Consider the following 13,901-nt stretch of genomic DNA (forward strand, 5'->3'; position numbering starts at 1 on the left):
TATAAAATATCTTACCTGGTTTGTAACTATAAACCCTGGAAGGAAAAGAAAAGAACCTACTGAGAAGGGCTCAGGTTGGTAACTGCACTCGAAGAAATACATTTAAGGAAGAGCAGCCTGGCCGGTTTGGCTCAGCGGTTGGAACGTGGGCCTGCAGACCAGAGCCCCAGGTTCGGTTCCTGCTAGGGGCACGTACCAAAAAAAAAAAAAAAAAGAGAAAGAGCAGAGCCCACCAGCCAATTCTGCACAGGGGGCCCTCAAACAAACTGCCTCCTCCAAATGATGCCTCCAAAGTGCACGCCTCCAAAGTGCACTCCCCCAACTGCACTCCCCCAACTGCACTCCCCCAAACTACACTCCCCAAAGGGCACTCCCCCAAACTGCACTCCCCCAAACTGCACTCTCCCAAACTGCACACCCCGAACTGCACTCCCCCAAACTGCATGCCCCCAAACTGCACTCCCCAAAGGGCACTCCCCCAAACTGCACTCCCCCAACTGCAGTCCCCCAAACTGCACTCCCCCAAACTACACTCCCCAAAGGGCACTCCCCCAAACTGCACTCCCCTAAACTGCACTCTCCCAAACTGCACACCCCGAACTGCACTCCCCCAAACTGCATGCCCCCAAACTGCACTCCCCCAAACTGCACTCCCCAAAGGGCACTCCCCCAAACTGCACTCCCCCAAACTACACTCCCCAAAGGGCACTCCCCCAAACTGCATGCCCCCAAACTGCACTCCCCCAAACTGCACTCCCCAAAGGGCACTCCCCCAAACTGCACTCCCCCAAACTGCACTCCCCCAAACTACACTCCCCAAAGGGCACTCCCCCAAACTGCACTCCCCCAAACTATACTCCCCCTATCAGCAATCCCCCAAACTGCACTCCCCCAAACTATACTCCCCCTATCAGCAATCCCCCAAACTGCACTCCCCCAAACTGCAATTCCCCAAAGTGCACTCCCCCAAACTGCACTCCCCCAAACTATACTCCCCCTATCAGCAATCCCCCAAACTGCACTCCCCCAAACTGCAATTCCCCAAAGTGCACTCCCCCAAACTGCACTCCCCCAAACTATACTCCCCCTATCAGCAATCCCCCAAACTGGACTCCCCCAAACAGCACTTCAGGGGAGAGCCTCTGCACTGCACCCCTGGCTGCCCTGAGGCCCAGGCTCTGCACCAGCCCCTATAAAGGAGTTCCTGGAACCCATAGAAAGCTTTCCCCATCCAATAGGAGCTCTGCAGCTCTGACCAATCAGAGCAGCTCTATTCTGACCAATCATAACAGTGCCTTTGGACCCATCAAACGGTGAGGATTCGGTGTCCTCATTTGCAATGGGATGGACTGATCAGGGACCAGGGGTGGGGACTTCTGTCTGTAAAACCCTTTGGGCTCCAGGAGCACCTTTTTTTTTTACCCTCACCAGAAGACATTTATCCATTTTTTGTCCAGATAGAGTAGGAGGGAGAGAAAGATAGAGAGAGAAACATCGACATGAAAGGGACACATGGAGTGGCTGCCACCCACACGACCAACCAGGGCCGGGGACAAACTGCAACCGAGGTACATGTCCTTAGCGGGAACCGAACCCGGGTCTCTCTGGACCACAGGCCGACGCTCTAACCGCTGAACCAAACAGGCCAGGGCCAGGAGTGCACTTTCCATAGAAGACTGGAGTTTGCGTTTCCCAGGCTGGAGTGAACCACAGAAGACTCTTTGTGCAGAGACGTCTTTGTTCACACACCTGCGCAGAGCAAAGCCAAGGCCTGGCCTGGAGCGGGTGGGGGGAGCAGACCCTTGCGGAGAGCACCTGCCTACCTGGAGAAGGGCTTGGTCCTGGGGGCCTCCTGGTGCTTCACCGTGTGCTCTCGTGCTACTTTACCCTGCTTTTATCTTCACCACCCCCGAATTGGGGGTTACTGCTGGTTTAAATCGGCACCCTGGACCACTGGTTGACATGCCCAAGGGCGGTGTTTTGTGGACTGGATAATAAGTTTTGTGAGAGTTGGGTGATGGTGTGAAGGATGGTTAGGATACGAAAGTCAGGGGAGGGAGGTGAATGGAAGCGATTTCTGAAGCACCTTCTAGGTGACAGACACTGTTCTGCTCACATGACATCCTCTTACGAACCCTGTAAGGTTGTGGTCATCCTTGTTTTCAGATGGGGACACCGAGGGGCAGAGGTGGAGGGAATCACCGCCTGGCAGCCGAGGGTGAGGTTCACCAGAACTTGGGCTCTTTTTGCTGCTCAGCTGGGGTCCAGGCTGGAGAAAGGACAGACAGGAGACCATGGGTGGGATGCAGACCTCACCAGACTTCCTGCCTTTCTCCCTGCTCTGTAAGGTGTCCCTGCTCTGGGTCTGGGCTGGATGAGCTGGGGGAACGACGCAGCTTCTCCGTTTGAGGTGCAGCAGAGCACCCCAAGGGGCCGCGGAGGGGCAGCTGGGTGTGACTGCAGCAGCGGCCTCAGTTCCTGTGGAATCCGGGAGGCTCTTTTCCCAGGAACTCGGAACTCCAGCCAATTGTAAAGAGATGAAGCATCCCCTCGGCCAGGGGTCTCTGCAGAGATAACCCTACTGTCAGTTCAGGCTTTCCTGCCTCGTTCTACGGAATGTCACTGCCAAGACTGCAGGATCCCAGTCAGCTCCAGAGGTTCCCCCTGCTACCTTCCAGGACCCAGGGGAGCCCCCATTGCCCTCCCTCGCTTACCCCTGCAGCCGAAGTGCTGCCCCCAAAGCATGCCCCACAGGTCTTTCCTTGAGCCCGGCAGGTGGTGGAGACTCCCGGAGCTCCCCTTCTGTGGCCTCCTCAGGAAGGTAGGCTCCTGGTTCTAGTGTTTTTTGGGTCAGGTTCAGACCTTTGTGCAAGTGAGATTGTGCTTGTTAGATCAACAAGGAGGAAGGTGTGGGGAATATTCTCTCTGTTCTGCACACAGGACAAACGTGGCTGCCCCTGGGAAAGCAGAGGCTTCAGGCCAGCGAAGAGAAGAGAGACATGAGTTGAACTTTTCTGTAGACTTAGCTACACAGTCCTTGGACTCCAAGCTCCTGGAGGGCAGGGTCTGTATCTGGTCCGTCTTCTCTCTGGCATTTAGGGTGTACATGTGAGTGCTGGCTGAACAGACGCTCTGCCTCGCTGGGCCACGCCGGCCCTCGGGCTCTTGTGGGGATGCGTAAATACGGGGGAAGTGACACTGATACTGTATACCCCAGTCCCAGGGCGCTTCCACGCGGTCCCACTGAGCTCTGGCCTGTCCCGTCCATTCTGCAGATGCAGATGGAGCTTTGCAAAGGTTAGAAGACTTCTCAAGGTCACAAGCCAGGGAGGGCTGACTCTGAGCTTGAACCCAGACCTTCTGCATCAGGCCTGGCAGGCAGTGCCCCAGCGACATCCCTGCCGCTGCCAGAGGAGGGAGGAGAGGGACTGCAGGGCACAGACACCTCGCCGCGGATCTTTATTCTGGGTCCAGCCCTGCTGGAAGGGGGACAGGCCAACCCCTCGCTGGGGCGGGCCTAGCTGGGCGGCTCCTGAAGCCGCTCTGTGAATAACAGCCCCCCAGGGTCCCCACCCGCCACCCTCCAGCCTCCAGCACCTGGTAGAGCCTTCTTTCTCTTACTGTTTCGTCCTCAGGGTCGAGAGGGCAAGTTACGGGAGCGAGGAGGAGCCTCTGGGTCGTCTTCCAGCCTTTCCTGCATTTAGTGTGCCTTTGGCCACTAGAAACGGGAGCGCAGGGCCTTTGCCCGGCCGGTGCGTGGAGCCCGTGTTGGGGCTCACTCTCCTCCGCCTCGAGCTCTCCTCTGTGCTGTGGAGTGTGACACCTTATTGCACCTCTGAGAGTACTTGAGAGAGGTGAACCATGTAAAACACACATTACCTGGAACATAATGAGGACTGAATGAATGTCACCACTGAACTCGCCTTTAAGAGCAAACGCCGATAGGTCTGTTAACAGTGGACTGGAGACCACTGCACCCCCAGGAGACCCACACCCTCCTGCTGGCCTGCCTTCAGAGACAAAGCAGAATTAAGAGCGTTCTGTCCCCTGAGGCCCTCTGGGACCTCTCCTAGTTTCCTGGTTTGCTCTGGGCCACACTGTTGGCCGGAGTGCAGCTAACGGCCTGTTCTTTTCTGAGGCCCAGAGACCCGGCCACACAGGAGTCGCACAGCGAGTAAGTGGCTCAGTTAGAGAAGGAAGCCCAGGTCTGGCGGTCTCTGAACCCAGGTCTGCCCGCTGGACGGCGCGGCCCCTGAAGGGGCCCGGTCTGCCCGCTGGACCGCGCGGCCCCTGAGGGCACCGGGTCTGCCCGCCGGACCGCGCGGCCCCTGAGGGCACCGGGTCTGCCCGCCGGACGGCGCGGCCCCTGAGGGCACCGGGTCTGCCCGCCGGACGGCGCGGCCCCTGAGGGCTGGAGAGAGTGGGGATTCCTGGTCTGACCCCAGGGACCCGAACTCTGTCCTGGGAAGGAGCGGTCCTGAGGAAGTCAGGGGGAGTCTGGAAGTTTAGGAGCACTTTTGATTGAAAGTGGGCACGAAAGCCCAGAATGGTTAAGAAGCTGCTCAGGCAGAGACACACCTGCTGAGTACAGGTGGCCGGACCACCACCTGCCTCCAGTTGGTGCCGACTTGTCCTGCTTCTGCTCAGCATGTCCCCTGGAGGCAAGGTGCCCCTCAGGGCTCACCCTCTCTTCCCCTCCAGGCCTCTTAAACCTCGAGAAGCTGCTCCGACAGTTCCTGATCTCCAAGGACACGCTCTCAGTCCGCATGCTGGACGACACCAGGGACCCCACCCCGCTGCTCAAGGAGATCCGGGACGACAAGACAGCGACCATCATCATCCACGCCAACGCCTCCCTGTCCCACACCATCCTCCTGAAGGTGGGCGCGGGCTGGGCGGGTGCCGGGCACGGGGCAGCTTCTCCCTCCCCCTCCCTCCGGCTGTGGGTGCCTCCTGGCCAGGGCTTAAGGAGCCCTGACTGGACCCCGGAACCTGACACACCTCTGTGCTTCAGCTCCCACGGACAGCTCCTGAAAGGCGGAAGCGGTGTGGTGTGATGTCATAAAATGCTTGCCTATGGGTGCAGTAGGGCAGCCACCAACTAAGACACTGGCCAGACCTAGCCCTGCCAGGGGCCCAGAGGTGAAGTCCACAGGGTTCTAGGGGTTCTAGGGTGGTGCGGTAGGATGTTTGCCAAGCAGTGTGGGCGTATCTCCGTATTTGGACGACCAGGGCGGGCCACGGCGTGTACTGCTGAGCACTGACCCTGCACGGACCCTTACAAGTGGGCCACGGCTCACAGTGCTGTGCCCTGCAGTGACCGCGCGACCAGGTGTGAGATGTCCACTCCACACTCAGGTCGAGGCCCACCCCGCGGACAGAGGGGCTCTGGTCAGAACAGACGCACAGGGAAGCTGGAACTCTGCGGCCAGTTCGAGAGGCAGAAACGCACACACAGAGAAGCCAGCTGCCTGGGTGTCCATGCTGGACACTCGGCTGGAAACGACTGGGCAGCCTTGGCTCTCCTGGCACCAGCTCCTGGGCTGGTGGCTGGGCTGGGCACGCATCCCAGACACTGGGCCATGCTCTCGACTCTGCACGACTCCAGCAGCGTCCCAGCCTCTGCAGGCACCTCGGCCCTTCCGATGCCACTGTAGCTGGGCACGTAACGCAGCCTGCGTCTCAAGGGCACGAGACCTTTCTTACAGCTGCACAGCGTTCCGTTGTGTGTGCGGTGTGTGCACAGCTCCCCTTTGAGATGGCAAAGATGGACCTGGAGAGCATTACGCTGAGCGAAACAAGCCAGTCAGACAAAGTCAAACACCACATGATCTCACTTATTCGTAGAATATAGTGAACAAAACAGACCCAGAGAAATAGAACGGAGTATGATTCAGACTGACAACCTCAGAGGAGAGGGTGGGGGAGGGATGAGTTGAACCAAAGGACATATATGCATGTACGCGTGACCAGTGGACACAGACAACAGTGCTGGGGGCGGGGGATAGGGAGGAGGGTGTCTGCTGTAACAAAAATGAATTAATAAAAAAAAAGAATTATAAAAAATAAAAGCAACCTGCCATCTAGCCTCTGGGAAGGTGGGAGGAGCCGTAGACCCTGGGGTGAGGGTCTCCCCACCACCCCATCTCCTGACCCCTCCCAACCAGTTTCTGTCTCAGAGTTAATAAGAGATTTGAACGTGCTCTCTGAGAGCTGAGGGTTATCCCTTCACCAGATGCTGTGGTAGTTTTCACAGTGTCAGCTCCATGTCAGTCCGTGTGCATGCGCCCGTACACACATCTGGGGCTCGAATCAACGGAGTCATCAAGGCGGAGAAAGCTCCTCAAGATCTAGGACATGAGAATCTGGCGGAGGGGTCCTCAGGGAAGGTGGGGAGTAGGGTGAGGTGGGTGTGCCTGCAGCCCACCGGCAGGGGCAGGTCAGCACAACCCTGCAGCAGCAGGGCCCTCTGCACAGCCAGAGGAGCTCCAGGGCAGCCTGCCAGGGGGAGCCCCTGGTTCCCAGCATGTGAGGACGGGCTGTCCCCTCCCTCCCCTCCCTTCCCGAACCCTGACCCTGGCCCACCCTCCCCTCTCTTCTCCTCCCCCTCCCTCTTACTTCCCCATCCTCCCTCTTTCACTCTTACCCTCCCCCTCCCTTCCCTTCCCCCCACCCCCCTCCTCCCTCCCTCCCCCTCCTTTCTTCTTCCTTCCCCTCCCTCCCTCTTCCTCTCCCCCCTCTGTCTTCCCCTCTTCTTCTTCTTTCTCCCCCTCTCCATCCCCCCTCCTCCTCTCTCTCCTATCCCCTCCCTGTACCTCTTTCTCTCTCTCCCTTCCTTCTCTCTCTTCTAAATGAGATGTCTAGTTTATTGTTGAAATTTTGGAAAGTACAGAAAAACACACAGAAGGAAATAAAAGTTATTTACACTCCCATCACCTAGAGATTATCACTATTAAATTTTGATGTCTATTCTTTTTGCCTTTATAGACACATTTTTCCCCAAAATTATCCTGCACATATGCTTCTGTAACCTGCTTTTTCTCACTTAATTATGTACATGCAATCCCCCCCTGTCATGACACATTTTTCTATGAATATTTCAACGGCTGCATCATTTTCTGTCATGACTTACCATGATTTATTTAACTGCTCCTTTGTTATGGGGGTTGCAGGTTATTTTTAATCCTCTGCTAGAACAGTGCTGGGCGCACCTCTCTGTACATGCATCTTCAGCGTGTTCATGAATGTGCTAGCACAGATTCCCAGGAGCGGAGTCGCTGAGCGACAGATGCACGCAGCCAGGACCTGCTAGGATCCCCCAGGCTGCCTTGAGGAAGTCGTGCCAGCTCACACTCCCCCAGCCTGCCAGCCGTGGGCGGGTGTCCGAGCCCCTGGCCAGTGCTGGCTGGTTTCATTAGAGATGCTTTTAACTTTCAGATGCCCGCACTTCTGAGGGGCACTTGGCCTGGGATGATCGTTATTAGCAAATGTTCTGCAGCGTGGCCAGCGGCCGACTCCGTGGTCTCGGCCCCTGTGGCCTGGGCACCAGCCTCATCAGTGCACAGAGGCCCCGGGACCTGTTCCCTTTGTTTCCATTTGACGTCCTCGTGGCCCAGGTAGCCGCTAGGCCCGAGCTCTGTCCTCATGCTCCCTGGGGCTCGGCGCCCCCTTGGGGTGCCCGCCCGCTGAGGGCGCTCGGGAAGGATGCGCGGGAGGGAGGGCGCCAGCAGAGGGCGCCGGAGCCTCTGGAGCCGCGCCTGCCCCGCCGCAGGCGGCCGCCTCAGCAGGAGGAGCTGCAGAGCACCTGCTTCCTGGCGGGCGTTCCAGCAGTGGCTTCATCAGCACAGCACTCGGGTCCTAAACACCCAGCACCTCTGGTCTTTTCTCTTAAGGATGGCAGATTCCAAAGTGGGCTTTAACCACCTACCGTCGCTCTGCCAGCCTCCTGTCGCCCGCCCGCCTGTCCCGGTAGCAGGCCCATTGGCCTGGCGGTGCTGAGAGGGAAGGCCCTCTGTGTGGGCAGCGAGAGCAGGCATCCTGCCCCATGACCCTCTTAGAAGGGGTTGAGGAAGCTCTGCTGGGGAAGAAGGGGCCTTAGAGTCCACCGTGACCCCCACAATCTTGCCCAGTCACAGAGGCACCGCAGTTTCCCCTTGAGGAGGGTGGTGAGATGACCCCGACTGTCCCTCAAGGTGACTGGGAGGCTCCTGCAGGACACTCACCGAGTTGTTGGAGTTCCTTGGGCGATGACCAAAGGAGAATGAGATCAAGCCTGGTCTTGTTCCCCACCCCCGCACCTCGTCGTTAGTCATGAGAAGGGTCCCGTGGCCCCAGCTGCAGGCAGACCTAACCGTCACCGGGCGGGGCCCTGGGGGCTTATTCACGCGACCTTCTGGTGGTTTCTGCGGCACAGCTCACACCCAGAGCCAGGCACACTGATGGGAAGGCTGGTTAGGAGCGTGTGTGCTGGCTGCAGAGACGGGCTAAAGGGAGGCTGTTCTGGGGAGCAGTCCTCAGCTGTGGATCTGACCCCCTGGGTGCGGGGTCAGAGGTGAGGCATGTCACAGAAACATGTTACTCCTGAGCAAGAGCCCAAGTTTGCAGACCATTCACTTTTCTCCTATGAGACTGTGGGTCCTGTGTCACATGGACCCCCATTCTGACGGGGGGTGCTAATCCGGGAATGGCCCACAACCCACCGACTCGCCTCTGCCTTGGCTCCTGCCACAGTTGTGCCAGTGTGTCCACTGATGGGCAGACCCTGGGGAGTGCAGGCTGCCTGCTTCTTTGTCAGCTTTTCATTTACGAGATGTGTGATCTCAGACAATGTATAGAGCCCGGTGCGTGAGTGCCCCCAGCTGTCAGATGGGGCAGAGGTGCCTGCCCCGTCAGCCAGGCCAAGGGGACACTTCCTGGGGCTCAGTGGTGCTGAGCAGTGGGTGTGAGCCACTGTTGTTAGTCATTGTGAAGGTAACAGTGCTGGTCTGGTTTGTCATTTGCTTCTTTTCCTTAAAGTCATTTTGGCTTCCAGGGCATCCGCCCCTCTCCATGTGCATGAGAACATCAACCGCTATGCCAGTCGCTGCCGGGGAGGGGGCTGGAGGTGGGGGCCCTGCTGCAGAGGCCAGTGATCTCGTGCTCCATCCTTCAAGGGCAAGGGCAAGGGCAAGATAAGAACAAATCAGGATGTTCCGCTCTGCCTGGAGCCAAAGGGTAGCGAGCTAGACAAATGGCAGGCGGGGGAGCCTCGCTGTCCCCTCCCCTGCAGAAGGCATCTGTTTTCCTCTCTCATCTCCTTCTCTGTCCTTGCAGGCAGCTGAACTAGGGATGGCGTCCGCCTACTACACATACATCTTCACGAATCTGGTAAGACTTCCACAGCTCACTTCCTCAGCCCAGAGACGGCACTCACTGGGGCCTGTGGGGTGTGGCAGAACGAAGCCCGGGAGATGAGGACAGGGAGCTAGAAGCAGAGGCCACCAGGTGGCCAGGGTGTCCTAGAAACCTGGGAAGTCCAAGAGCTACGGATTCCCGTCCCAGCAAACCTTAGTCTTGGGAGAACGTGAACGTGTAGAGTCAAAGCCTCCCCCGAAATGCCTGGGCGGGCCGGTCTCCTCTGGGCCCAGTTCCCAGCTCAGTCTCAGGCCACGTGCTGACTCGGGAGCAGGGCAGAGGATGCAGACAGGACCCGCCCCGCGCACTGCGGCACCTGCAGAGGCCCTGTGCCAAAGCCCTGACTGCAGGTGGGAAGTGAGGTCTGTAGAAAGGTTACTGGGTCGGGATGGGGCACTAGCGTTGGCACCTGCAACTAGGTGCCCGTCAGCAAGTGGTGCCCTGTCGGTGAGACAGGGTACGAGTGGCCACATTGTGGAGGTGCTGCAATTTGGAAATGATGTAATTTAATCTATGTGGGAGCATTTTGAAATTGTAAATCAGTAAGAAACGGGAAAGGTTGTGATGAAATATAGACACTCCATTAGAGAGCAGAAAGAACCCCAGAAAACTGGTTTAGAAGAATCTTATACCTTTTTATTTTGAAATAAAATAAAAGATGCAAAGAAATTCACAAAGAAAATACAGAGAGGTACCATGTGCCCTTCACCCAGTTTCCTCCAGGGGCTACATCTTATGTAATTACAATAATATAAAAATCAGGATACTAAAATAGTACATCTCTCAAAGTATGTAGATTTGTGTAACTCCCACACAATCAAGATACAAAGTTATTTCATCGCCACAAGCTCTCCCATGTTGATGTCTTACAGCCTCATCCCCCCAACCCCAGCATCCCTAACTGTTCTCTGTTTCTATGATTTAACAACTTCAAGGATGTTACACAATGAATCATACAGTTAACCTCCGGGGTTAACTTCTGTCACTCAGTATCATGCCCTTGAGAGTCAGCCAGGTTGTCACAGGAATCTATGGTTTGTTCCTTTTTAATGCTGAATTGTACTTTCTGGTTACAATTGTAACTGTGGATGTATCACAGTTTGCTTAACCAGCCACCGATGGAGAGACATTCTGGCTGTGTCCAGGACTGGCTGTGACAAACAGTCGTGCAGAGCAGTTTGTTTGGTAAATGCACGCCGTCTGGGGGTCACCTCCGTGTCCCCTCAGTGCCCCTTCATCCAGAGGTGCTTTTGACGAGACATGAACTGGGTTGAAAGTGAGGGATTAAATTGGGAATGAGGAACTAAACTTGCCTTGGAGAACTCGGAGAACGTGTTGTGCAACGTGGTAAATTCCTAGATGTATATACAAAGTGCTTTACACCCTAAAGCGGGGGCCACTGCTCAACCTGGGACAGGCTGGCAGGACATGTGGGGGGGGAGGCCCCAAAGAAGTTAACTTTAAGCTACACCCTGAAAGACAGGTAGGGCTTTTCCAGGTAAGCAAAGAAGGGAAGAACATTCTGGGGTACGGAACAACGTCTGTACGAACTTGGAGATTGGAAGGTACGGGGCATGTCCAGGAAAAAGGGAGTCACTTCAGCCCTGGCCGGTTTGGCTCAGCGGTTAGAGCATCGGCCTGTGGACCAGAGAGGCCCGGGTTCGGTTCCTGATAAGGACACGTTCTTCAGTTGCAGTTTGTCCCCAGCCCCAGCTGGGGTTGTGTGGGTGGCAACCATCGATGTGCCTCTCTCACGTCGATGTTTCTCTCTCCCTCTCCCTCTCTCCCTCCCCCTCTATCTGAAGATAAGTGCAAAAGTGTCCTGGGTGAGGATAAAAAAAAAGTGAGTCACTTCAAACATATGGACGGCTCTAGGAAGGGCCCTGCCAGTTCATTATGATTCATCGATCTAACTAACTGTATCTATGAAAATAACCTATTTAGAAGAGGTTGTTAGTGAGTGGAAACCAGCCCCACAGATTTGACGATTCAGTCTTGAAGAGGGAAGGGTGACCTAAGTGAGGACTTCCTTGGTCAGTGTGCGGCAGGGCGGCGTGGGGCGCGGCAGGGCGGCGTAGGGGGTGCGGCAGGGCGGCGTAGTGGGCGCGGCAGGGCGGCTTAGCGTGCGTCAGGGCGGCGTAGGGCGCGGCAGGGCGGTGTAGTGGGCGCGGCAGGGCGGCGTAGTGGGCGCGGCAGGGCGGCTTAGCGTGCGTCAGGGCGGCGTAGGGCGCGGCAGGGCGGTGTAGTGGGCGCGGCAGGGCGGCTTAGCGTGCGTCAGGGCGGCGTAGGGCGCGGCAGGGCGGTGTAGTGGGCGCGGCAGGGCGGTGTAGTGGGCGCGGCAGGGCGGTGTAGTGGGCGCGGCAGGGCGGCGTGGCGTGCGGCAGGGCGGCGTAGGGCGCGGCAGGGCGGCGTAGGGTGCGGCAGGGCGGCGTAGGGGGTGCGGCAGGGCGGCTTAGCGTGCGGCAGGGCGGCGTAGGGGTTGTTCAGTGTATCCCTGGATGCGGGAACTGGGTCCCCTGAAATGTCCTGTGAGGTGGAGGAGGTGCTCCCCGCTGAGACTCTGGCACTTCGGACCCTTGCTCTGTCCTGCTGGTCCCCATGGACGGCCCTTTCTTGGGGCTGCGGTGGTCGTTCCCACTGAAGCAGATACAGGCCTGGGCTCTCAGAGTGGGACCTGTTTGAGGAGCCAGGCACTTCTTTGCTGGACAGGGACCCCTCCTCAGCAGTTTGCCAGAAGCCCATCGAGCCTGGTTCCCCCGCCGCCAATGCCTGCTCCACTGCTGGGACTGTCCACGGAGGTCCGGCCCGCGGAGAGGCCCCAGGAGCCTCGCGCACAGCGGAAGGGGCTCTGCTGGGACTGTCCACGGAGGTCCGGCCCACGGAGAGGCCCCAGGAGCCTCGCGCACAGCGGAAGGGGCTCTGCTGGGACTGTCCACGGAGGTCCAGCTGCACGGAGAGGCCCCAGGAGCCTCGCGCACAGCGGAAGGGGCTCTGCTGGGACTGTCCACGGAGGTCCGGCCCCGCGGAGAGGCCCCAGGAGCCTCGCGCACAGCGGAAGGGGCTCTGCTGGGACTGTCCACGGAGGTCCAGCTGCACGGAGAGGCCCCAGGAGCCTCGCGCACAGTGGAAGGGGCTCTGCTGGGACTGTCCACGGAGGTCCGGCCCCGCGGAGAGGCCCCAGGAGCCTCGCGCACAGCGGAAGGGGCTCTGCTGGGACTGTCCACGGAGGTCCAGCTGCACGGAGAGGCCCCAGGAGCCTCGCGCACAGCGGAAGGGGCACTGCTCCCGTGAGTGCAGCCCCAGCACCCAGGAGGCCCCAAACCCCCACCGCTCACCACCCCTCACAATGTGAAGCGCAGGCACTTCTTGACGTATTTATGTATTTTTCCATCTAACACTGTGCTGTGAATCAGAGCATCAGCACGTGGAAGGGAGAAAGAATTCAGCATTCCCTGAGCAATTCGAGAGCATTTGCTTAACGTAGGAGGCATCGGGGAGCCCCAGCAAGTTGGCAGAAGAGTGAACAGATATTGAGATGCAGTTGTGTCCCGTGTGGGGATTCTGGGAAGGGGAGCAAAGGGAAGGCGAGGCCAGGGCTGGGACCTGTGCAGTGGGCGGGGTGCTCCCGCAGGAAGTGGCCCTGGTGGCAGAGAGGGACGCGGGAGGCGGAGTCACCAGGCGGCCAGCAGATGGGAGGGGCCGGGCACCTGGAATATGAGTTCCCAGCACAGTGACTGGAATAGCCCTTGAAGAATGGTGATTGTGCCCTGGCCGGTTTGGCTCAGCGGTTAGAGCGTCCGCCTGCGGTCCGGAGAGACCCGGGTTCCGTTCCTGCTAAGGGCACGTACCTCGGTTGCAGTTTGTCCCCGGCCCTGGTTGGTCGTGCGGGTGGCAGCCACTCGATGTGTCCCTTTCACATCGATGTTTCTCTCTCTCTCTCTCTCTTCCTCTCTCTCCCTCCCACTCTGTCTGTACAAAAAATGGAAAAATGTCCTCAAATGAGGATAAAAAAAAAAAAAAGAATGGTGATTGTGATGGTTTTTCTAGTGGGAAGAGCACCGGCCTGTGAAGTGAGGGGGCCCCGGCCAGCCCCCGCTCTGCCTGTACTCAGTGTGCCTGGGGCGGGGGGACTGACTATGCCCCAATATTCTCATTTGTAAAGTGGGGATTATAAAATCTTGTGAGGTTGTTGTGAGGATAAGAAGGATGCATTACACCAAGTTCTGTTTCCTTTTTTTTTTTTAATCCTCACCCGAGGACATCTTTGCATCCATCTTCAGATAGATCAAGAGGGAGAGAGGGAGAAACACCGATGTGAGAGAGACACATCAACTGGCTGCCACCCACACGACCCCAACCGAGGCCGGGGGCAAACCGCAACCCAGGTCCATGCCCCTAGCGGAAACCGAACCCAGGTGTCTCTGGACCGCGGACCAACGCTCTAACCGCTGAGCCAAACCGGCCAGGGCCAAAGCTCTGTTTTCAAAGAGCTCTCCTCCCTCTCGGGT

The 13,901-nt window shown here is 57.8% G+C and overlaps 1 protein-coding gene across 1 annotated transcript in view; it reads left to right on the forward strand.

Moving 5' to 3' along the window:
• The window catches only part of GRIK4 (glutamate ionotropic receptor kainate type subunit 4), a 331,785-nt gene that overhangs the window by 162,727 nt on the left and 155,157 nt on the right, over positions 1–13,901 (forward strand). The window contains exons 5-6 of the mRNA XM_036276444.1: positions 4,702–4,880; positions 9,313–9,366. Of these exons, the coding sequence (XP_036132337.1) occupies positions 4,702–4,880; positions 9,313–9,366 (233 nt within the window). The remainder of the gene's footprint in view (positions 1–4,701; positions 4,881–9,312; positions 9,367–13,901) is intronic.

Source organism: Molossus molossus, unplaced genomic scaffold (genome assembly GCF_014108415.1).
Source record: "Molossus molossus isolate mMolMol1 unplaced genomic scaffold, mMolMol1.p scaffold_m16_p_22, whole genome shotgun sequence".
In the NCBI taxonomy this organism is placed as follows: Eukaryota; Metazoa; Chordata; class Mammalia; order Chiroptera; family Molossidae; genus Molossus; species Molossus molossus.